This window comes from Aythya fuligula, chromosome 1, assembly GCF_009819795.1.
Source record: "Aythya fuligula isolate bAytFul2 chromosome 1, bAytFul2.pri, whole genome shotgun sequence".
In the NCBI taxonomy this organism is placed as follows: domain Eukaryota; kingdom Metazoa; phylum Chordata; class Aves; order Anseriformes; family Anatidae; genus Aythya; species Aythya fuligula.
In genome coordinates, this window is record NC_045559.1 from 81,586,398 (window position 1) to 81,610,627 (window position 24,230).

At 41.0% G+C, this 24,230-nt stretch overlaps 1 protein-coding gene across 1 annotated transcript in view; it reads right to left on the reverse strand.

Moving 5' to 3' along the window:
- Positions 1–24,230, reverse strand: part of PRMT8 (protein arginine methyltransferase 8) — a 64,363-nt gene that overhangs the window by 16,089 nt on the left and 24,044 nt on the right. Inside the window, exons 2-4 of the mRNA XM_032197179.1 lie at positions 12,177–12,362; positions 10,142–10,297; positions 5,101–5,164 (exon numbers count right to left, since the gene is read on the reverse strand). Coding sequence (XP_032053070.1) covers positions 5,101–5,164; positions 10,142–10,297; positions 12,177–12,362 — 406 coding nt within the window. The remainder of the gene's footprint in view (positions 1–5,100; positions 5,165–10,141; positions 10,298–12,176; positions 12,363–24,230) is intronic.

The window sequence follows — 24,230 nt, forward strand, 5'->3', positions numbered from 1 at the left end:
GAATCTTCTCTCCAGGTTAGACATGGATGGCTTTCCACAGTTTCCTAATGGAACTTCTATAAAACATTGCTGTCAGATGTTCTGTCAACATATGAGTTTCAAGGAATTCAAAAAGCTTGACAGAAGTTTGATGTAACATAATATCAGATCCTCAGAGACAATATACAACACAGCTCATTAAATTAAAGGCAATACTGTAAACTACTTACAGTAGAGTGGGAATGTTGCAAAAGTAGATCAACAGTCTATTAACAGAATTACTTTATAATAGCAGATATTTTACTTAAAGGAAAATTAAATACTGGTCTATATGTAGTTCACGTATTAGAAATCATTTCCTGATAGGATCACTACACAATTCCCCAGTCATTCTTGAAATTTTTGGATATATTTCAAAATATTTTCAAATTTATTCTGAATTCTCTAGAAAAAAAAAAATCAGCTTGTATTCATCAGCTATTTATGTTGTTTGTTGCAGTGAACAAAATCTCATGGTGTTGTATTCTTCCTTCACAAAGTAACTGTTGTGCTTTAAATCCAGAAATAAAAATGTGAAGTGAAAATTTTACTTGCACTTACTATTGGACAGAATGACTGTATAACACTTAATAACTGGTAATTTCTATTGATGGAAATTTTTATTGCTGAAAGTGCTCAACATTCAATTTGAGCTATATGAAGATACTTTCATTTAGCTAGAACTAGGTTAGCTGTTTGACCGTGGGAGTGTGGGCCGAGTGATTTTTAGAACATAGCTGAGGAAAAAACGAGGTTTCATTTTGCCAAAATACATGCAGTATTAGTATTACTCTAACCATATGTGGCTACTTTATTTGCAAACAAACTTTTAATCCAAAATAGCCCTCTAAGAAGTTGGGAAATTCTGATTCAGACTGGTAACACAAAATATCAGCTGATGAGAGGACTATTTTTTCTGTTCTTTTTCAGACTGTAAAAGAACACTATTCTCATTTCCATTCTCTAAACTCCTTCCTTTTGCAGTTAGTAGTTCAATAGTTCATCTGTTGTATTGGATACTCTTTATGTTTATAAGGTTCAGCCATTCTCTTTAGTTCTCTTTTCTCCCAAAAGAATTATTTTGGAATCAATTTTAGTACTGCTAACAGCTGTCAGCGTGACACACCTGCAGACTTTGAAGCCATCTGTTCATGCCTAGAACCGCCACAGTGTGAGCAGCAGCAAGACCAGTTCCACCTCACTTTACTTCAGTGAATCATCATAAAGCACCATGTGGGAACAAATTGTGCTGTCCCTAGCTGTACTGCATCTGTTCTGGAAACAGCAGTTGTTTTTTTTTTCTTGTTTCAGCCCCTTTTGCTGACTCTGCATTTTTTTTATCAACAATTAGGTGGAAAAAAAAGCAATAATATGCCATGAGCAATAATATCCTTTGGGTCAGTACCTGCTAACATTAACATGAATGTGAAGGAGTGTCAGTGTAAAATGTGTAAATCAGCCAGTGTCCTGCCACAGGAGAGTAGTCTCCGCTTCTTTATTCACACTTTCAAGGACTTGCTGCTGTTTAAATGAGGAAGAATGCCTGGAAAAAGTATGGAAAAAGAAGCAGAGATAAATGCCATGTGAAACCTCTGGAGCACACTGGACCCTTCTTGGAACCAATTAAACTCACTAAACCAGAGAGCTGAATCTGACAATGGAGTGGTCTACTAGATGACAGTGCCAGCATAATGTAAGCCACAAGTAAGTGTAGGAAGGAAAGGGGAGTAGGGGATGGAGGACTTCTTCCTTTAAACATAGGTGAGCTGAGGTGTTTCTCATTTCATTATAGCCTTACAACTTTGGACTGTATAGAAACAATTACATCAGCAAAGAGAGATTCAGCTGTTTTATAATAGTTTCAGACTGACTGACAACACTGATTCTTGGGATCAGTCTATCTATGCTACAGAAAATCAAACCAAATACTTTGTAAGGGAGAATTACAGAGTCACAAATTATATTAGGTCTGGATCTATCACTAAATTTCAGATGTGTCTTCTTGTGAATTGGAACATTGTCCATTCATGCTTTTCCCACAGAGGAAGTTTATGTTGGTCATCTGTTCTTCAGAAATAAAACTAAAAATATATTTGACCCAATCTTCTGAAGTCAGAATTAAATAACTGAAGTGCTGAAGAGATCTGAAAAGTCAATTGTACCATAAGTTAGATTTTCAAAAATTCCATTTCTTCTCAGAACGGATTTTCCATAAGGTCCTGCTCCAAGCATCAAGAAACTTTTATTTTTTTCTTTTGAAAACTCACTGTTTGAATATATGCACAACTCTTGTAGAGAATCAGCAAAACAAGAATGTTTTATTGTCCTGGTTTCAGTTAGAACAGAGTTAATTTTCTTCCTAGTAGCTGGTAGAATGCTATGTTTTGGCTTAGGATGAGAAGAGTGCTGATAACACCCCGATGTTTTAATTGTTGTAGAGCAGTGCTTATACCAAGCCAAGGACATCTCAGCTTCTTGCTCTGTCCTGCCAACAGGCAGGCTGGGGGTGCAATAAGAGCTGGGAGGGGACAGACCCAGGACAGGTGACCCAAACTGGCCAAAGGGGTATTCCATACCATCTGACGTCATGCTAAACAATATATAGGGGTGGCTAGCTGGGGGAGGGGCGCCGGACTGCTCGGGGTTAGGCTGGGCATCGGTCAGCAGGTGGTGAGCAATTGCATTGTGCATCACTTATTTGTACACATTATTAGTAGTAGTACTATTATCATCATTGTATTATTATTATTATTATTATTATTATTATTATTATTATTATTATTATTATTATTATTATTATTATTATTATTATTATTATTATTATTATTTTGTCTTATTAAACTGTCTTTATCTCAACTCACGGGCTTCACTTTCCATTTCTCTCCCCTGTCCCAGAGAGGGAGGGGGGAGGGTGAGCGAACAGCTGCGTGGTGTTTAGCTGCCGGCCGGGTTAAACCACGACATTTATGAATATGTATGTTTATGTGCACATTGAGATCAATTATTTCTAGACTGACAATTCTGTCTGAATTGTTAAGAATTCAAAACTGTCATGGTGAACTTCTATACTATGTATTCCGTTACTATGTCCCTTCATGTGCAGTTCCTGGTGCTGGAAATCTAAACTAACACAAATTAATTTATGGTATGCTGGTTTATGTGGCAAGGATTTGATAGCAAGGGGACTACAAAGGTGGCTGCTGTAAAAAGAGTCCAGAACCCGCCCCATGCTAGATAACAGCCTGTTCCAGCCAGCTCCAAAAGGGACCTGCTGCTGGCCAGAGCCGAGCCAATGAGAGACACTGGTTACACCTCTGTGAGAGCAGATTTAAGAAAGGGAAAAAGCTGCTGCAGGACAGCAGCTGGGAGAGAGGAGTGAGAAATAACCCTGCAGACTCCAAGGTCAGTGCAGAAGGAGATGGAGGAGTTGCTCCAGGTGACAGAGCAGAAGTTCCCGTGGCCTGTGGAGAGGCCCATGGTGAAGCAGGCTGTCCCCCTGCAGCCCATGGTGTACTGTGGCATAGCAGATTTCCATGCTGCAGTCCATATGTGGACCAGCCCACGGTAGAGCAGGTGGATCAGGCCTGAAGGAGTCTGCAACCCATGGACAGCCCCTGCAGCAGCAGACTCTAGGCTGGAACTGATGCCTATGGTGAGAAACCCATGCAGGAGCAGGTGATCTGGTGGGAGCTGCTGCCCATGTGTAACCCATGCTGGAGAAGCCTGCTTCTGCAAGACTGCACCCCATGTTATGGACTTATATTGGAGCAGTTCTTGAAGAGCTGCTCTTTGTGGGAAGCCCATGCAGGATCAGTTTAGGAAGGACTGTTTCCTGTGGAAGAGACCCCATGCTGGACCAAGGGCAGAGAGTGACTGTGAAGGAGTGGTGGATGCAAAGCATTAGGGACAGATTGCAGCCTCCATTCCAGCTGGAATCTGCTCTGCACTACAGATGCAGACTAATCAAGCTGGTGTTTGACGTTGTTTCAGTGTCTTCTCCCCATTGTGGAGGAGAGCATTTTCCAGACCTTTGCATCCTTCTTTTTGTGAGCCAGCTGTTACACTGTCTGCCTTATTATGTACCATGTCACTGTGATAATTCTTTTTTTATTATTTTTTATTATATATATATTTTTATTTTTTCCACACCATTTGAATACACATGATGCATGAGAACCTCTTTTCCCAAACAGCTACTTGTTAGTCAGAAACTGGCAGTGATAGCATTAAAAATTAGGGCAGATCTAAAACATCCCAGCTAGTTGTAACCTGCTTTGCTCTGAAGAAAAGACAAGCTTCTCCCAAAAAATCCTTTAAACAAGAACTGTGTCACAACCTCAGTTAAAAAAGCCAGATTTCTTCAGGTTCTTACAAAGAGATCTTGCGTGTTGTGATTTGGAGAACTGAAGATATGAAATAGAGCTGGTTGGAGATTTTTTTGTTCAGAGTTTTCAATAGGTTGGGGGACATTTTAATATTTAAAAAAAAAATGAAATATTTCCACATCTCTGGGAATTTCAACAGGTTCCTTTCAAGAAAGAAAAAATTTAATTGATACCATTAATGTGAGATTTCATCATTTTGATTTGTGTTTGTGTATTTCAATTAGTTTTTTTCTTTTAAATATCTGTTTTGTAAGTCAGAAGTAACTCTGATAAATCTGTATTGATTTGGAATACTTTTTGTTCATAACATCATTTAAATTTCGGTTTATAAAAGTGCATGTGTCTTGATTCCATTTATGAGATAAGGTGGACTTGAAAGGGCAGAATTCATTTGAAAAGGGAATTCTGATGCTTGTTCAGCTCTAGTATGCAATCTTCTGACTGCTTTGCTAAATCAAACAGCTGGTAAGTCCCACTTACATCTGTTGTCTGTGAGCCTAGAAGTAAATGTAGAAGTAACTGTTCCTGTGAGGATTTGTTATAGTGCCTAGAATGAGTTTGTTTTCTTTTGTATTTATATAAAATACATAATACAAAACTACCATTTATATATTAAGCATACAACATAAACAAAACAGAAAAAGTGAAAAATATTATATCTTCTTTCTCCTAAAAAAATATTTTATATGTTCCTTACTGTTGTCCAAGTGGTTGGCCTTGATAATTTTTTCTGAGTAGTCAGATATACTTGAACATTCAATCTAGAAAAGAAAGAAGAAAAGCAAGAGAAAAGGTAATTGTGTTACAGACATCAGATATATGAATAGAATCAAAATCTACTGAAGGCAGCAGAGCCTGTACAGAGTGTGTAACTACTGATAATGAGTAAATCAAATCTGTGTGTGCAGTATCATGATCAATTATACCTTAATATATCTAACAAAAGCTTGTGTATGAGTTAAATTGACACACATAGAAAGGATTGTTTATAAAACTTGAAATGTGGAAAAAAGAGTTCTTAACTCTTTTTTATATGATTTATATGAGATTATATAATTTATAAATAACATTGTTTAATTTATTCCCACTACCTCACAGTATTATCTCCCCTTCAAAAAATCTGCTGAATCAGTTAGCATCTATTTCCTCATATATTTGAAAACAAAATACATTCAAACTTTGTGAATAATGTTAAAAAACAAACCATGACAATAATGGTCTGTTTCAAAAAGAACTTCTTTCAACCACGAAAATCTGTATTTATCAATGCATGCTATCAAAAAAGAAGTCAGAAATTTTACACAGAAGAAATTATGGATATTATTGCATTTACAAAACCATCCAGATCTACATCTTTTCTTATGACCAATTCTGTTCTTTTAGTAGGCAAGGAATTACAAAGTACCTCCTAGTTATAGATTTGCCCTTAAATCCTTAAATTTGAGCTCTAGCAAAAAAACCCATGTTTGCAAAGATTTTTGATATCTTAGAGAAATGTCGCATTCCTTGAATCTCTCTCTTTTTTTTTTTTTTTTTGTGGTCTTTTGGGTCAAAATTGCTGATAGATGCCTAATCAATTCCTAATTTAGCTCTTTCAAATTTGGCCTTACAAAATCAATAACACTTTCTATAATCTTTGTCTATCATTTCCCTATGCCAATGTCAAATAGAATTCTGTTATCTCATGGAAGTGTTTTTTATGTCCAGGGATTTTAAGTTATCCACTAAAAGTCAAACTGTGCTTGACCTCTTTGCTGGCACTCATGAATGTCATGACAGCAAATGGAAGGACACACAAATCCCCTATTCTTTTTATATAGCCCAGGAAACAGATAGTCATAATATCAGTCCTTGTTCCCATGGGAACATGATCATTATTTTTGCTTAGTTTGCTTGAGGAATGTAAACCGCTTCTTAAGTTGTCTGACTCAATTGCCTGAACATAAACTAAAGTTGGCATACAGAAGGGACTGTCAGAGTGCCAGTCCTGGAAGTCCAGGAAGAAGTCTGTCAGGAAGGGAAGAAACCCCTTCAGAAGAACTCTGTCCTTTCCCTATATCCAGCTTCTTCTTCCCATATAGTAAACTGTATGTTAAATGAAGAGTGTTGCCACGCTCTTCCAGCTGCTCCAGGCCAAGACCACTCCTGCCCTGCTCTCTGGGGGCCTAGGGACTCTGCCCAGACTGAGGCATGTGTCTGCTGCTTTCTCCTTGCAGGTTCAACCTGAGCACACATCCCCGTAGCAAAGCTGAGTACATATCCCAGAGACACACAGCCATGCAGACAGAGACAGGTCATAGACATGACTCGTCTCACAGACTGCCCCTGCCAAATGCTGCCTTCAACAACACTTACATACAGTACTCACACAAAGCATAGACAGCCAAGTCCCCTTCCTTCTCTTCGGCTGTTAGAATAGAATTTCATTACTGCAGGCACACACACAAGCCCACACTACTCACTAGTTAGTCCAGCTTAAAGTTGGGTAGTGAATACACACAAAGCCCACATATACCAGGTCTAGGCAAGATACAAGCTTTCAACCCCCTGCCCAGCAGCAGGCTTCAGGCTTCAGGCACAAGGGCTGTGACCACTGTTCCACCTGTCATTGTGGAGCCCTGCACTCGGTTTGCTCATGTTCCAGTAGTTGGTGTTGGGAACAGTCAATGCTCCTGCTCCAAGGGTTGGGAGTAAAAGAACCCTACTTGCTTCTGTAGCTGATGCTAGGACCCTGCTTGTTCCAGTAGCAGACACCACAGGCTGAGGGCACCTACACCCCTGGTCAGACTCCAGTAGCTGGCACTAACTTCCACTCACCCACACACAGGTCTCAACAGGAACTGGTACTGAGACCCCTGCACTTGGTCCAGCAGCTGGCACCGCCAGCTTCTTAAATAACACATGGGCATGAATGGATTTGGGGTTGGCTTTCCAAACTTCCAAGAGAAAAGTTTGCAAAGGAATAAAAAATTCTATTTCATCAGTGGTTGCAAGATTCAGAAAATTAGTATAATTCCCAAAGAAGCAAAATCATCCCCCTGCCCCACCCCCAAAATGGTTAAAAAACAAGGCTCAAAGGCTCCAGGAAGGCAGATACATTTCAGAAAATAAACTTACTTCAGAATGGTCAAAGATATTAATCTGTATTTTGACTTGGGCTCTATACTGTAGTATCTTTTTTTTTTGAACTCAGAACTAGAAAATACTTAATTCTGTAGGTGAAAAAATAGGAAAATAGCTCAGCTTTTTCAGCTTTTCCCCCAGTTCTCTTTCAACTCAATGATCTGCTTAAGTCTGTCAAATTTTACAGAGCATTTGCATTTTATGAATGCTGTGTGTTCCAATAAAACATCTGTTTCTACAACTGTGTCTAGTTCATTGATTGTATATTCACTCCTACTTTCAGTTTATTTTTCAGACATCAGTATAATGCTGTGACTATCTCTTTCTACTGAATCTTCTTCTGATGCAGTTACCACATCTCCAGATTTCTTTTTCCCCTGGGTTGTGTCCTCACCACCACCTTTTTATCTAAATCAGTTAACGTCCACTGTGTAACTTGGTTTCATGTATCAGTTTAACTCCTTGTTACCAATATGGTGTTGTATGTCTGAAAGTAACATAGAATTTGGACAGTTCTACTGCAGTGATTGATCTGAATTTTGTATGACTAAATGCAGAAGATGAGCCAGAGTTTCAAGGGATAATTGAACTTATTTTCTCATCCATTGATTCCTATTCCCAAGCATGAACAGACCTACCAATCATATCGCTACATGTCCTACAACAGCTCCCCCGTTAGATGAACATCATTGTAGGTTCTGCTTTTATCACAGAATCATAGAATCATTCACATTGGAAAAGAACCTAGCCCAACCTTTAACTTCCTACTAAAGGTCACACACCACTAAATCATGCTACGAAGTTCTAAATCTACACGTTTATTGAACACCTTCAGGGATGGTGACTTAACCACTTCCCTGGGCAGGGTGGCATGGGTGACGATGTTGTAGGTGTCTATTACAGGCTACCAGACCAAGATGAGGAAGTCGATGAGGTCTTCTACAGGCCACTGATAGCAGCCTCGCAATCACAGGCCCTGGTTATGGTCTGACTTTGGCCTTTTCAAGCATTTGCTAGGGGAAATCCCATGGGACAAGGTACTTGAAGGAAAAGGAGCCCAAGATAGCTGGCTAGCATTCAAGGACTGCTTCTTCAGAGCTCAAGAACAGGGCATCCCAACAGGTAAGAAGTCAGAAAAGAGAGCCAGGAGACCTGCATGGTTAAACAGGGAACTGCTGGGCAAACTCAAGTGGACGAGGGGAGTCTACAGGTCATGAAAGGATGGGCTGGCCACTTGGGAGGAATATAAGACTGTTATCAGAGGATGTAGGGAGGCAACTAGGAAAGCAAAAGACTCCTTAGAATTAAACGTTGCAAGAGGGCTCAAGGACAACATAAAGGGCTTCTTCAAATACGCTGCAAATAAAACTGACATTAGAAGCAATGTAGGCCCACTGACGAATGAGGTGAGTGCCCTGGTGACAGAAGATACAGAGAAGGCAGAGTTATTGAATGCCTTCTTTGTCTCTGTCTATACTGCTGGAGGCTTTCCTGAGGAGCCCTGTACCCCTGAGGCCCCAGAGAAAGTCAGGATAAAGGAGGAGTTTGCCTCAGTTGATGAGGACTGGGTTAAGGACCAATTAAGCAATCTGGACATCCATAAATCCATGGATCCTGATGAGATGTACCCATGGGTGCAGAGGGAGCTGGCGGAAGTCATTGCTAGGCCACTCTCCATCATCTTTGTTAAGTTGTGGGGAAACGGAGAGTTGCCTGAAGAATGGAGGAAAGCAAATATCACTCTGGTCTTCAAAAAGGGCAAGAAGGAAGGCCCAGGTAACTACAGACCTGTCCGTCTCACCTCTGTCCCTGGAAAGGTGATGGAACAACTTATCCTTGGTGCTGTCTCTAGGCGTATCAAGGATAAAAGGGTCATTAGGGGCAGTCAGCATGGCTTCACCAATGGGAAGTCATGCTTAGCCAACCTGATAGCCTTTTATGAAGACATAACCAGGTGGATAGATGATGGTAAAGCAGTGGATATGGTATATCTTGATTTCAGTAAAGCCTTTGACACAGTCTCCCACAGCATCTTCGCAGCTAAACTGAGGAAATGTGGTCTGGATTATCGGGTAGTGAGGTGGACTGTGTTGAACAGTCCATGGATGAGCTGACACTCGTGTGCCACTGAGCTTTATAAATGCCTGAGATAGAGACTGAACTGTAAATAAATCCAAAGCAAACAACGACAATATCAACGAACACATGGAAAAGTATTTATGTTTCTTTTACTGGGTGAATTCTCTACCACTGAGTTGACTCACTCTAGAATTAGAGGAGGGAGGAAGACCATATGGCCAGGGGTCTGGGAGACAGACGGGAGGAAATGTGGATATGCACCAGAACACTAAAGACCCTCCCCTCTCCTCCAGACCCCCTTTTCTACCAAAAAGCAGGCAGTATGTTTTGATTTGGAAAGAGTGCCCTACTGCAGATCATAGAAAGCTTCAGACCTCCACTGAAGGCACTGCAACTCAAGTCATAGAAAAGTTTGGAGGGAAGAATTTCAAACCAAGACAAGTAAGAAATGTAAATCAATGTAAATCCATTTTCCTTGTTTTCTTCTCAGGCAAAATAAGCAAACAAACCCAAAACATGTTGGGAAGTCTTCTTACCCCATATACTTTCTTGGCTCCTGCCTTTGCAGCAAACATGGAGAGGATTCCTGTGCCACTTCCAACATCAAGGACAATTTTATCTTTAAAAACATGTTTATTGTGATACATTGAGTTTCTATAGGTTAATGTACGTACTTCATCCTTTAACATTTCCTGTGGTGAAAACAAACAAACAAACAAACCACAAAACAACAAAACATTGTCTTATTATTTGAAGTGCTTATATGTATTCAACATTGTTGCTGAATTTATTTCCTTCTTTTAACTGAAGCATTATTAACAACCTGAAGAGTTTTTCAAGTACTTTGGGATGTACACATCAAAGCAACTGTAAAAGGCAAGCTACTTAGAAGTGAATTGTTAGGAATAAGCATGATGCCCTTCATACAATTTTATTTCTCTAAATATTGCGTCACTGTTACAAATAGACAAACGGCAATCAGAACTTAATCTGACCACAGCACTGCTCTGCGCATAGACAGAAACCATGCAGAAATGCAAACTTCCCTTCTTTCTCCTACACCATGAACAATCTAGAGCCTCAACCTATAGACTTTCTGAGGTTCCTCTTTGAACACAAAAGAAATAATTCCTTAAAGCATTTTAAAAAGGCAATCTTCTCAGCCTTGCAGAAAGAGATGTAGTTAGTCCACAGTTGAGCTTGGAAAGCATGTGCTGTATTTGGCAATCTCCTTCTGTTCTTTTGTTCACTCATTCACAGGACAAATTTCAAGAAGATATTTATGTATAACCTGGACCACTATTTCACTGTTTTAAGGTGTCATTGTTAGGATCTGATTTACTTCACTGATTGCAGCAGTACATGAATTTCATTCAATTGACAACTTGCTCTCAACTGTGTATATATCAATCAAACTATATCAATGAAAACCACTCAAATTTCTCCTCCCTTCCGTACTTTTAGGGGGTTCAGGCTCTTGTACCTTGGAGAAGACCTAGTCAGTCTCTTTCTCCCATCCTTGATGTTGCAAAGTCTGCCAACCTCCTCTAGCAGCTCCTTTACTTGTTGACACAGATCAGTGCAGACCAGAACAGACCTCCTGCATGCAAAGAAACCATTTCCCACCTCCCAAGCCTCAGAAAGCACTCTGTGAAACCTACAGAGCTGTATCTTTCCATCAGGAACTCAATCTGAGTTGAGGTCTCCAGTGTATCTTTTTAGTAGTTCTCTTTACTCTACTTCCCACACAACTGTTCCTCTGTCTTCTTCCATATCTGAATAACATATTTTTGAATATCTCAATGGTACACTGACAAGATGTAATTGGCAGACAGAAACCTATTTATATAAAAGCTCCAGAAACAATTACTAGACTAGTGGAAATAGTTCATTATATGGTTTGTGAAAAGTGCCACTGATTTCACATTGTTAGCCTTTTTGCTGCCATGTCTTTAAGATCCCATACTCTTGGGTCATGCAAATGTGAGATGTTATTAGCATCTTTGGAGTGGGTCCACAGACAACTTTTTCTAGTAAATATGGTCCCCTGTGTATAGGGAATTCTTTCCAGGAATGGATTTCCTGGATGATATTGAGCTATATGTTCCCATTAGCGCAGCTTGTGCATTCAAGTAACAAGCCAAGAGTCAAAACACTACTTGGCTTCCTTTGTCAGTTGAGTAACTTTTCTGCTAGCATGTGCTCAAATATGCAAGAGAACAAAAGACTAACTGAACAATGAGGTAGTTTCCATGTGTGATTGGGTTAGTTTGCAGTCCTCACCAATGCACTAAACTGTATGCAGATGAAGATCACCAGTGTACAGATAGCTAATATAAGTGCTGTGGTGAATTCATATATGTAAGGATTTAAGTGGGACAGAGGTTTTGAACACAGATCTCTGGAGAAGTGGATGATATCCTTGATACTTGATTAGATAATCCAGTGTTCTGAGGAAAGGCAGAATATAATCATTAGGAAGTGTGAGGTGGATAAATAACTCATACATCACAGAAAACTTTTATTTATTTTTTATTCTGCAATAATTACTGGGATAAAAATAAATATTACCTCATGAATTCCAAAGTGAGCATAGGAATCAAAATAATAATCCCTGGATGTCATCTCTTCTGGATTGAGGAGCTTTGCCATCTTGCCCCGGCCCGGGCAGCTTGGTTGCAATGGGACATGTATGACAGATTGAACTGGCTTCGGAACAACAGTAGGCTGTGGAGGCTGGGATGGGACAGGGCAAACCTAGGAGAACACAGAGTATTGTTAAGAGACATCATTAAAAGAGAACCTTTCTCTCTATGCCTAGCATAGTAATATTGTAAAGAGCTAAGGGGTAGTAACACCAAAGACACCTGGGTTATCATAAGTGAAGTCTGGGAAAATAGCTGCTAACTATTCCTGTCTCTTTAACTTATTTGCTCTGTCTTAGGAATTTTCCTTATTGACTTTTTCCTTGATGTCCCTCTGCAGATACTGTCATCAGTGCAAAATAACTGGAAAACACAGGTGTTGGCTTAAGTGGGTGACTCCAAACATGCAATGACTAGCATTAACATGGACACATGGCAGTTAAGAGCTAGGTTTTCTGCTTTAGTAGCAAATTTCTCTGTCAAACTGCCACAGCTTTGTACGAGGCAAGTTGTAATAATTTGATAGTTCTGCAAATAAAGGTTGACAATCAAAGGATTTTGAACACTGTGTTGCCAGTATGAAAGACATGATCCATAATAGATTCTTAATTGTCAGGTGATGTATCTGGCTGTATTGATGAGGTAGGCCTGAGAAAACTCACAATACCTGAAAGTCCCTTACACTATCTGAAAATCTGTTAGCACATTCAGTATGCAGTGTAAGAAGCTGTGTGGGATATGTTATTGTACTGGGTCAGCATTGGATGGAATTAACTTTCCTCACAGCAGCCCACATAGCGCTATGCTTTTCACTTGTAGCTAGAACAGAACTGATATTGTACCAGTGTTTTGGCTATTGCTTAACAATGGTGGCACAATGTCAAGGCTGTCTCTCTAATTCCAGTAGGCTCAGGGTGGGCAAGAAGTGATGAGGTGACATAGTAAGGACAGCTGACCTAAACTGACTAAATGGATATTCCATACTGTATGACATTATGCTCAGCAATAAAAATTGAGGGGGAAATCGAGACACTTTTTATGAAAGTTTTTGACTTCCCAAGCCACCACTATTGAGGCCCTGATTCCCAATGCATGGCTGAACATAACTTGTTGATGGGAAGTAGAGAATATTTTTTTTCCTTTTGCTTCTGCGTAGCATTTCTTTTTCTTCCCTTTCATTAAACTGCTCCTTTTGTCAACCTGCAGGTTTTTCTTTTGTGCATTATTTTTTGTCCCCATATCCTTCTGAGGAGGGGGAATGAGAGTGCAGTGTGTTGGAATTTAGCTACCCATCAGTTGTTAAACCACAACAGTTATCTCTTAATTTAATTTACTCTTCTGGGGAGTCATGTGGTGTCAACATATTCTGGCCCACTGTGCTTTGTTTTTCCTTGGTATTTCACCTTCAGTAGAAAAATTTCAATAGAGCCAGAATTCTTATAATCCCTTGACTCAGATTTTGTGTCTGTAGCCTCTACGACAGAATACAGAATGTTTCAGAAATAGTTTAAGTGGAAAGAGATACAAACCATGGTCTGGCTATGAGTATATCTCCATCTTTCATCCTTAACGTGAAGCAAAATGCTGAAAACTGAGAAAGACTGAAGAAGACATTACGGCATCATGTGTGCTAAGTGACCTGCAAATTATGGGTCAACAACTTCAGGTACTGAGAAAGTCAATACCACTTAAACTATTTCAACTTATCTTCTACCTTCTTCTGATTTTCAAATTCAGTAATTTCCCGGTGGGGACAAGATGTGCTTCTCCTAAATACTTTTATAGACTTTGCCCTATATTCTATCCTGTGACACTGCAAAACATTCCCTTGTACTCTCTATGTATAGCATCAATTAGCCTAGTTCAGTTTACTTCAGTATAAAAAAAATTACATTTTTCCCCAGATCATTTGAAGATTTAAATGCGTCACCTTTTGATGGTTTCTTTGGTCACTCTGGGAAAAAGGAATACAAGTAGTTTATGTACCTGTAAAGCCTTTTGTCCCAAATGATCCAGAAGTGCTTTATTTTCTATTTCTGACTTTTTTGACTCTATTGCCTCATCCAGTTCACCTCTCACCCAGAATATAATAGTTCCCAACTGGTATTTGTATTTTGTCCTGTCCAGTTCTGTCAAGGTATTGATTGTGATATTCAACTCTTCTAAATTCAATCCTGATAGTTTTAATTATATACTTGAGTTTACAATCTAACATTTTTCTCCAGTGGTGCACCCATTATTAAATCTTTGTAGTTAACTTGCCCTGCAGTCCTTTCTATATTGTTCCACTAGATCACAAGGATTTAAACTGTAGATGTTCAGAACTGCATTTTCACAGAATCACAAAATTGTAGGGGTTAGAAGGGACCTCAAGAGATCATTGGGTCCAACCCCCTTGCCAAAGCAGGTTCCCTAGAACAGGTTGCACAAGTAAGCATCCAGATGGGTCTTCACATCCAGAAGGAGACTCCACAACTTCCCTGGACAGCCTGTTCCAGTGCTCTCCCCTCTCACTGTGAAGAAGTTCTTTTGCATGCTGTTGCGGAACTTCCTGTGCTCCATTTCATGGCCATTGCCCTTTGTCCTGTCCCCACAAACCACTGAAAAGAGGTTGGCCATATGCCTTTGTCTCCCACACTTAAGGTACTTGTAAACATTGATAAGATCCCCCCCTCAGTCTTCTTTTCTCAAGGCTGAACAGACCCAGGTCTCTCAGTCTTTCCTCACAGGGGAGATGCTCCAGGCCCTGTATCATCTTTGTGGCCCTCCACTGGACTCTTTCCTGTCTTTTTTGTACCGGGGAGCCCATAACTGGACACAGTACTCCAGGTGAGGCCTGACCAGGGCAGAGTAGAGGGGGAGGATCACTTCCCTTGACCTGCTGGCCACGCTCGTTTTAATGCACAGCAGGATCCCATTGGCCTTCTTGGCAAGAAGGGCATACTGATGGCTCATGGCCAACCTGTCATCCACCAGGACCCAGGTCCTTCTCCACAGAGCTCCACTCCAGCAGGTCATTCCCCAGCCTGTACTGATACGTGCGGTTGTTCCTTCCCAGGTGCAGGACTCTACACTTGCTTTTGTTAAACCTCATCTGGTTTCCTCCTGACCACCTTTCCAGCCTGTCCAGGTCTCACTGAATGGCAGCATAGCCTTCTGGTGTGTTGACCACTCCTCTCAGCTTTGTATCATCGGTGTACTTGCTGAGGGTGAACACTTCCCTTATCAAGGTTGTCAATGAAGACGTTGAACAAAATTTTAATTTAATTTAATTTCATATGAAAATTAATATAATTTTAATTTAATATGAACTCTATGAGGTCTTATTTTTTTCTCCCAAATCTTGTCCTGCATCATTTTGTAAGTGAAAAAAAACAAACATAAACTTAACATCCAGTGAACTGTCCATTGTCTTCTTCTCTTAGGTGAGAAGGCTTCTAGACACACCACAGGCAATTGCAAAAAAAATATCTAATGGCAAGGTAGGGGTAGCTACTGAGCACTAAGCATATCTACTGCTGATGTATGGGCTGGATGGGATGACAGTGATTTACTTTGAAAACTGGGCCCAGAGTGTAGTGGTCAGTGGCATGAAGTCTAGTTGAGAACCAGTAACTACTAGAGTACCCCAGGGGTCAATACCGGGTCCAGTCCTGTTTAACATCTTCATTAATCATCTGGATGACAGGGCAGAGTGAACCCTCAGAAAGTTTGCTGATGACACAAAATGGGAGACTGTTGGATACACCAGAGGGTCACCCTGCCATGCAGAGGGACCTTGAGGCTGGAGAAATGGGCTGATGCGGTGGTTTTACCAAACCCAGTACAGCTGACAGGAACTTAATGAAGCACAACTAGGAGAAGTGCTAAGTCCTGTGCTAACTCCTGTGTATGGAGGAACAACCCCAGGCACAAGTGCATGCTGGAGGATGCCTGGCTGGAAAGCAGAAAAGGAACTGGGGGGTCCTGGTGGACACAAAGTTGCACATGAGCCAGCAACGTGCCCTTGCTGTAAAGAAGGCCATTAGTATTCTGGGCTGCATTAGGCAAAGTATTTTCAGCAGGTCAAGAGAGGTAATCCTTCCCCTCTATTCAGCACTGGTGAGGCCACAGCTGGAGTACTGTGTCCACTTCCAGGCACTCCAGTGCAGGAGAGACAAGGACATACATACTCAGGAGAATCCAACAAAGGCCACAAAGATGCTTACAGCACTGGAGTGTCTCTCCTCTGACGAAAGGTTGAGAGAGGTGGGACTGGAAAGCCTAAAGAAGATGCTTTGGGGGCATCCTCACGTATTCATACTTCAGATAAGTACCTGAATCACTAGGGGCGTCCCCCAGGGCTCAGTACTGGGGCCAGTCCTGTTTAATATCTTTATCGATGATCTGGATGAGGGGATTGAGTGCACCCTCAGTAAGTTTGCAGACACCAAGTTAGGGGTATGTGTTGGTCTGCTCGAGGGTAGGAGGGCTCTGCAGGAGGATCTGGATAGGCTGGACCCATGGGCTGAGGTCAACTGCATGAAGTTCAAGAAGGCCAAGTGCTGGGTCCTGCACCTGGGGCACAACAACCCCAAGCAGTGCTACAGGCTGGGAGATGAGTGGTTGGAAAGCTGCCTGGTGGAGAAGGACTTGGGAGTATTGGTTGATAGTTGGCTGAATATGAGCCAGCAGTGTGCTCAGGTGGCCAAGAAGACCAACAGCATCCTGGCTTGTATAAGAAGCAGTGTGGCCAGCAGGTCTAGGGAAGTGATTGTCCCCCTGTACTCGTCTCTGGTGAGGCTGCACCTCGAGTACTGTATTCAGTTTTGGGCCCCTCACTACAAGAAGGACATCGAGGTGCTCGAGCGAGTCCAGAGAAGGGCAATGAAGCTGGTGAGGGGTCTGGAGAACAAGTCTTATGAGGGGCTGAGGGGCAGCTGAGGGAGCAGGGATTGTTCAGCCTGGAGAAGAGGAGGCTCAGTGGCGACCTTATCGCTCTCTGCAGATACCTTAGAGGAGGCTGTAGCGAGCTGAGGATTGGTCTATTCTCCCATCTGCCTGGAAGAGCTTCTGCCTGTGGGAAGCCTACAAGGATCATTTCAATAATAACTCTATCCAATGGTTAGGACCCCACACTGGAGCAGGGGACGAGAGTGACCATGGAGGAACGGCTCCCATTCCCTGTTCCCCTACACTGCTCGGGGGGAAGAGGTGGAAGAGAGTGGATGGGGGAATGTGTTTTTAGTTTGTTTTCTTTGTTTCTCACTTCTCTAGTTTGTCCTATTAGGTAATAAAATCTCCCTATGCTGAGTCTGTCTTGCCCATGACAATAAATATTGAGTGATCTCCCTGTCCTTGTCTCAACCCTTGAGCCCTTTTCATCATATTTTCTCCCACTTTCCCTTTAAGGAATGGGAGTGAGAGAGAAGTTGTGGTGGAGCTAGGATGCTGACCTGAGTAAAACCACCACACTGTAACACTGGAATTCTGAAACTCTAAGGCAAAGTTGGTACCCACAAGTATAATTTTGTGAGTGAGGCTCAGGAAACCTCTCTGTCATAAGTTTGCTATAGTTACTGCAAACAATTTCTGCCAAGAGTAACTAGTGTCCTCTGACAGCAAGTATCTTGGAAAAAACCTTAAATGTAGTGGACAGTTTCAAAGCAAAAAATGTGATGAAAGCTGTTATTTTTATCAGAAATAATAAAGTCTTCAGGTACACATATCTATGTATAAATATGTATGACATATTTATATGTCATTCAACATACTCCATACCAGAGTGGCTTTAACAATTTGGCTTGCTTGATTGTGGTGCATGTTTTGCACTCATGGATAACCTATACAGCGATGTCTACAGTCAAGTCCATATCTCAGTCATGAGCCCATCTATATGTTAATTCTCTTCCTTGATGGTCTGAGGTGCCATGGGCCCAACAAGATATAAATAATTCACCCTTACATTGCTAGTCTAGATCCACCTAAGCCACTTCAAGTCTAGCATCCTGATCCACCTGCTGGTTGTTTTGATATTCTTCAAAATGAGCATTTATGTGACGTACCTTTACAGCCACGTTCTCTACACAGGCAGCAATCTCTTGCCCCAGTACAGCAGCCCAGATAGGTTTGCCTCTGTGCTGCCAACCGCGCTGCTTTCATAGTTGTAACCACCCCCACAGGGCACTTGCCACCATCCCTGAGTCAGCATAGTGTTAAAGCACTCGCCACTTTTCCCATTCAGCAGTATCTAAGCCAACTGGCTGGCCTTCACTTCTGCAAACTGGCTTAATTCACCTTCTCCTTCAGCAGTTTCTGTGAGTTCTTGTTTAGGGCTCCATACAGCAGCTTTCCATCTCTGATGCTTTCCTACAATACTACAGGACCCATCAGTGAAGAGGAGATATTGCTTCTCATTTTCTGGTAGTCTATTACACAGTGGGATCTCTTCATCAGACGTCACCTCCTCCTCTGGTGATGTTCTGAAATCCCTGCCAGTCCATGATCAGCTCCCACATTTGTGTCTGGTTGGGGTTTCCTATCCAACCCTGTTGTGTTACCAGCGTGACCCACTTACTTCATGTAGCATCAGTTGCATGATGTGTAGAGGGGATCCTTCCTTTGAACATTCAGCACAGTTAATCGAGGTTCTAAAAGGAGCTGTGCATCACTACCAACTACTTCAGAAGCAGTTCAAACCCCTTCATGTGCTGCTAGTATCTCTTTTTCAGTTGGAGTGCAGCAGGCCACAGATTATCTGTATCCCTGACTGCAAAATTCCAAAGGGGTGCTTGCTGCCACAGGCTCTTGTTGGGGCCTTGCTCCCCTGCTGTGGTATAAAGCACTTTTTTTTCACCTTATCCCATCCAGACTGGCCCAAGGGCTACTGTACTTTGTTCAAAGGCTTCTCATTGCTCAGGGCCCTGAGCAATTTGAAATTGTTCTTCCGTGTCACGGGATCCAGGGCTTACAGTCAGACTGTAATTTGTAATATATATTCTCAAATGTCTCCAATTTGTTAAACACATCCAAAAACAAAACAAAACAAAACAACACAACAACTATAAGAACGTTTCTATTTTTTTTGTGCTAGTTGGTGGAGACATAGCTGTTATTTTATTGGTCACAGAATCATAGAATGGAATCTTAAAGATCACCTAGTTCCAACCCCCCGGCTGTGGGCAAGGACTCCTACCTCTAAATCAGGTTGCTCAAAGTCCCATCTAACCTTGCCTTAAACACTTCCAGGGATGGGGCATCCACAGCTTCTCTGGGCAACCTGTTCCAGTGCCGCAACACCCTCACAGTAAAAGAATTTCTTCCTTATATCTAATCTAAACCTACCTTCTTTTAGGATAAAGCTATTACTCCTTCTCCTATCACTGCACTCTCTGATAAATAGACCCTCTCCTGCTTTCCTGTAGGCCCCCCTCCCTCCTTTAAATACTGAAAGGCCAGTATAAAGTCTTTCTACTCCAGGCTGAACAGCCCCCAGCTCTCTCAGCATTTCTCAGAGGAGAAGTGTTCCAGCCCTTTGGTCATCTTTGCAGCCCTCCTCTGGACTCGTTCTTATACGTCCACGTACTTCTTGTGCCAGGGGCCCCAGAGCTGAACGCATTACTCCAGGTGGGATTTCCTGAGAGCAGAGTAGAGAGGGAGAATCACCTTCCTTGACCTGCTGGCCGTGCTTTTGTTGATGCAGCCCAGGATACAGTTGGCTTTCTGGGCTCCAAGTGCACGTTGCCAGCTCATGTTGAGCTGGTGCTCTGTTGCGATAGTATTTGCATCATGCGTGATACACAGAGATGAGTCAATACAAGGTACCTGACAAGATGGAGAAGAATCATTTCTTCCACTTTCTTCTACAGCTGATCATCCTCTCAAAAGGTTCACATGGGTGAGCACTACTTGTGAACTTACACATACACAAAGTTGCATTAGAAGAAAGATTGCTAAGTCAAGGAGTTACATTTGTGAACTTAAAAGAGGGATGAATTTGGCTGAGTGGAAGAAGCAATCTTTCAGCAGAATTACTTATTCACTCTTGTTGGCAATTTTCCAGGAAGAGAAATTTACAGGAGCAGTTTACATCCCTAAAGGAAGATACTGCCATCACTGAAGTTACACAAGCTATGAATTTTGTCCAAGACTATTAGAAAGACTCTGACGTGAGACAAAACAATATTCTGCAGCTAAAGTGTCCTGTAGCTTTGCCAATTCTTGTATTCAAATTTTCTGTCTCAGCACTTTAGTCACTTCTAAACTGCTTTTGTGCTCTCACAGCATAGTAGGAATATGCGTAATACACTTGTGCTCTGTATGCCCCTTCCTACTGGCTTTTGATTCCTACCTGTTCCAGTACAAAGCCGTCACCTGTGTTACCAAAAATCTGTGTAACCCACCAGAGAAGGCTTCATGAAGCAGAGTCCAGTTTCATGATGAACAAATGCATTATGACCTTGGCTTATCTTTACCAGTGAGCTTTTATGGGGGTGCTCTGAACAACATAAATTCAAAAGGAAAAGGAAAAAAAAAAAAAAAAGGATAAATAAAGCATCATTGCTGTTAAGACAGTACTAGGTTTCTGATGGATTTGAGAAAAATACTGACAGGAGGTATAAAGCCCTGGTTAAGAGTCAAAAAACAGCAATCCAGCAAGACAGGGGATCAATTAATATTAAGAAATACTGGATGCTTACATTTCCCACATCTGTTTGATGACCAGCTGGCCAGATGAAGCTTTCTAAAAGTAAAGCCTTGTAGCATGTTAGTCATACCTATCCTCTGTGAGTGTTAATCAACAAATAATTGCTTTTTAAGGTGTTCAGAGAAATGATTAGGATCTGGTCTGAGGTTTAGCTAACCAAACAGGCTGTGAGTAGCTATTGGACTTGACATGAGAAAGTCTGAATATAACAAATAAGCAAGTGAGAAGCTAATATTTACAGATATCACAATGAGTGATGTCTGGACTTCACAGGTAATTAAGGAGGAGTTATATGATTACATGATGGCTAAATCCACAGATAATAGGAGGGGATCTTTTTTGTGCCTGGAAATTGCAAGGCCAGCAGCATCTAGGTAACTATATCGATAATACCATGTAAAGTCAAAGTTGCTCATATAATGGTATCAGAAATATAAATGTTTTTTTGTTTGTTTGTTTGTTTGTTTGTTTTTTGAGAGATGAAGGCTAGAGAAAGGGTAGGGCCAAGTTGGATGGGGGAAGAACAAGCATGGTAAAAATAAAAATAAAGTGTAGTAAAAGGGCTAGATTTATGCAAACAAGCTGTTGGTCAGAGAGCGCATCTGACTGAGCCCTGCACACAATCTGCAGACTATTTAAATCTTATTTCTAACTAATTTCTGCATGAACCTGATCAGCTGGAAAGGAAAAGAAGGATGTTGCTATCTGTGTTTATTGAGCAACGTTTCTGTACATGTGGATGATCACTCATACCTTCCTGTATCCCTTCCAGAACTGAAAAAAACATCCATGATATGATTACAAGGCTAGCACACACATACCCTACCTGTTAAAAACATATCTTTAGAATAACTCCTGGAAAGGGAAAGCATCTGGACAAGAGGTGAACCTCACATCAATTAACAGATCTAATAAATTAGGTCTGGGTAAATGATTTTTATTAAAAATATGGATTCCAGCCAGCTCCACAGAGTTCCAGAACACTGGCCAATGCCATTGCCAATAGAGTTTGAAAGAATGAAAGCAGCCGCTTCAGAATACATCCATCAATGTGATAAACATGCATCCCTGTACTTTTCCATCTCCCATTTGTTGCAGTTGGAGGATCTGAAGGATCTCAGAAGGAATATTTTTCTACCGTTACTATGGGACTTAGATCCTGGTACTCTATGTCATTTCAACACTTAAGCCAGAGGAAATTACTTAAGTATTTTCCTGTATTTTAAAATTAAAGAAATTAAAGAGTTCAATTCTTTTTTTTTTTTTTTTTTTTTTTTTTTTTTGGGGGGGGGGTGGCAGACAAAGTGGGCAGAATACAGCTGCATTAAAGATATTAGTACAGGACCACTTTTTTAAAAGCTTTGCATTCTTACAGAGGGCAAGATTCATAGCCATTATTAATTTATCAAAAACCTCACGCTTCTCTAACTTGACATCTGTTTCTAAAATTTAGACATGTGGAGTTGCCTATTTGCATCAGTGGGAAGTATTGAAATTCTTTTTTCTTGAAAACTTAGGTACATAGGTCAACAAGGCTTGAGGAGGCTACCTAGATGTATAATTCCCATAATACAAAAGAGAACTGGGTATTCAAGATCCTGGGTAGTCAAGCTGTTTTGAAAATCAGAGTCTTTTAGGTATATTGAGCTACCTACAGAGAGGTAAGATGGGGCTGAGAAAGGGAAGTACACACTATTTCTTTTTAGGAGGTTTGTGACGAAAGCTGAGGTGTATGGAGTAAAAATAAACCTGCATTTCAACGCCAGTTTCTTGACATGAAGACGCAGATCTGGCAGTTAAAATTCAAATACTTATAAAACTGTTCAAGCCGCAGTGTTTTCTGCTTGTCAAATTCTTAATTATTTATGGCATTCTAATGGCATTGAAGAGGTTAACAATATCTTCTGTCTACCCTTTCATTAATGCCTATCCTCTCATTAAGAAACAACATTCATTAAGAATGGTGTTACAGCTTAATATGAATAACTTTCAGCATTCTATTTTTAAACAAATAGTTTCATGATATCTCAAAGTATAATTATTTGCTGGGCCAGGTAGCTTTCTGTGTCAGAACTACTAAAATAAAATATACCTAGCTCCATTTTCATCAGTCGGAATATAATAATCTATTCCTTTAACATGCAAGAGATTATCACTTGATATGCAACCACTTTAGCAGTTTCAACAATACAACTTCTTCCTGCTGCAGATATGAGTGTAGGTACATATAAGAGGTGTTTGGTATCCTCCTCCCAAAACTGAGGCTTACTTCTACGATGTCTTCTTGATAATCATTAAACAATGGCACTGGTTAAAACCTCTCTTGACTCCTTTGGCTTGTATTCTCGTGGAGTAAGTCTTTTCCCATAGGCAGGGATGCCACCCACTAGATCAGGTGGGCCAAGGCCCCATTCACCCTGGCCATGAACACCTCCACGGATGGGGCATCACTGATTAAGATATTGAAAAACACTAGTCCTAATAGACGCCTGAGGGACACTACTTGTCACCTACCTCCACCTGGACATAGAAATACTGATTGCTATGCTCTGGTTGTGGCCATCAAGCCAATGCCTAATACACCAGATGGTCCACCCTTCAAATCGATATCTTCCTAATTTAGAGATTAGGGTATCATGTGGGACTGTGTAAAAGGCCTTATAGCAGTCCAAGTAGATGACATCAGTTGGTCTCCCCTTGTCAACTGATGCACTTACTCGATCATAGAAGGCCACCAGATTGGTCAGGCACGATTTACTGTTGGTGAAGCCATGCTGGCTGTCCCTAATCACCTCCTTGTCCTGCATATGCCTTAACATTGTCTCCAGGAGGATTTGTTCCATGATCTTGCCAGGCATGGAGTTGAGGCTCACTGCTCTGTAGTTCCCTGGTTCTTCCTTTCTACCTTTTTTAAAAATGCGAGTGATGTTTCCCTTTTTTCCAGTCTTCTGAGTTTCTCAGTAGTTAGACAGACTCTAAAGAAAATAGGGATAGAGATCTGGTTCTGAAAATGGCTTGCTTTGAAGATACTAGTTTTTCAGCCACTTCAAAGTCATGCACTTCTCTAAACTTTTCAAATGGTGTATCTGAAATGTACAATGTCAGATCAACCCATCATAGACAAACCTGTCCACTTACTATCATCGGGAAATTCATGGTCCATTACTGACAAGTATAGCTTACAGCACATTATAATTGCTATCTGTTATCCCTGTGGTGATAACAAAAATACTGTGAAAACACTGAGGCATGTTCTGAAATATGAGGTTCTATGGCTTGCTTTGGAATAAAGCT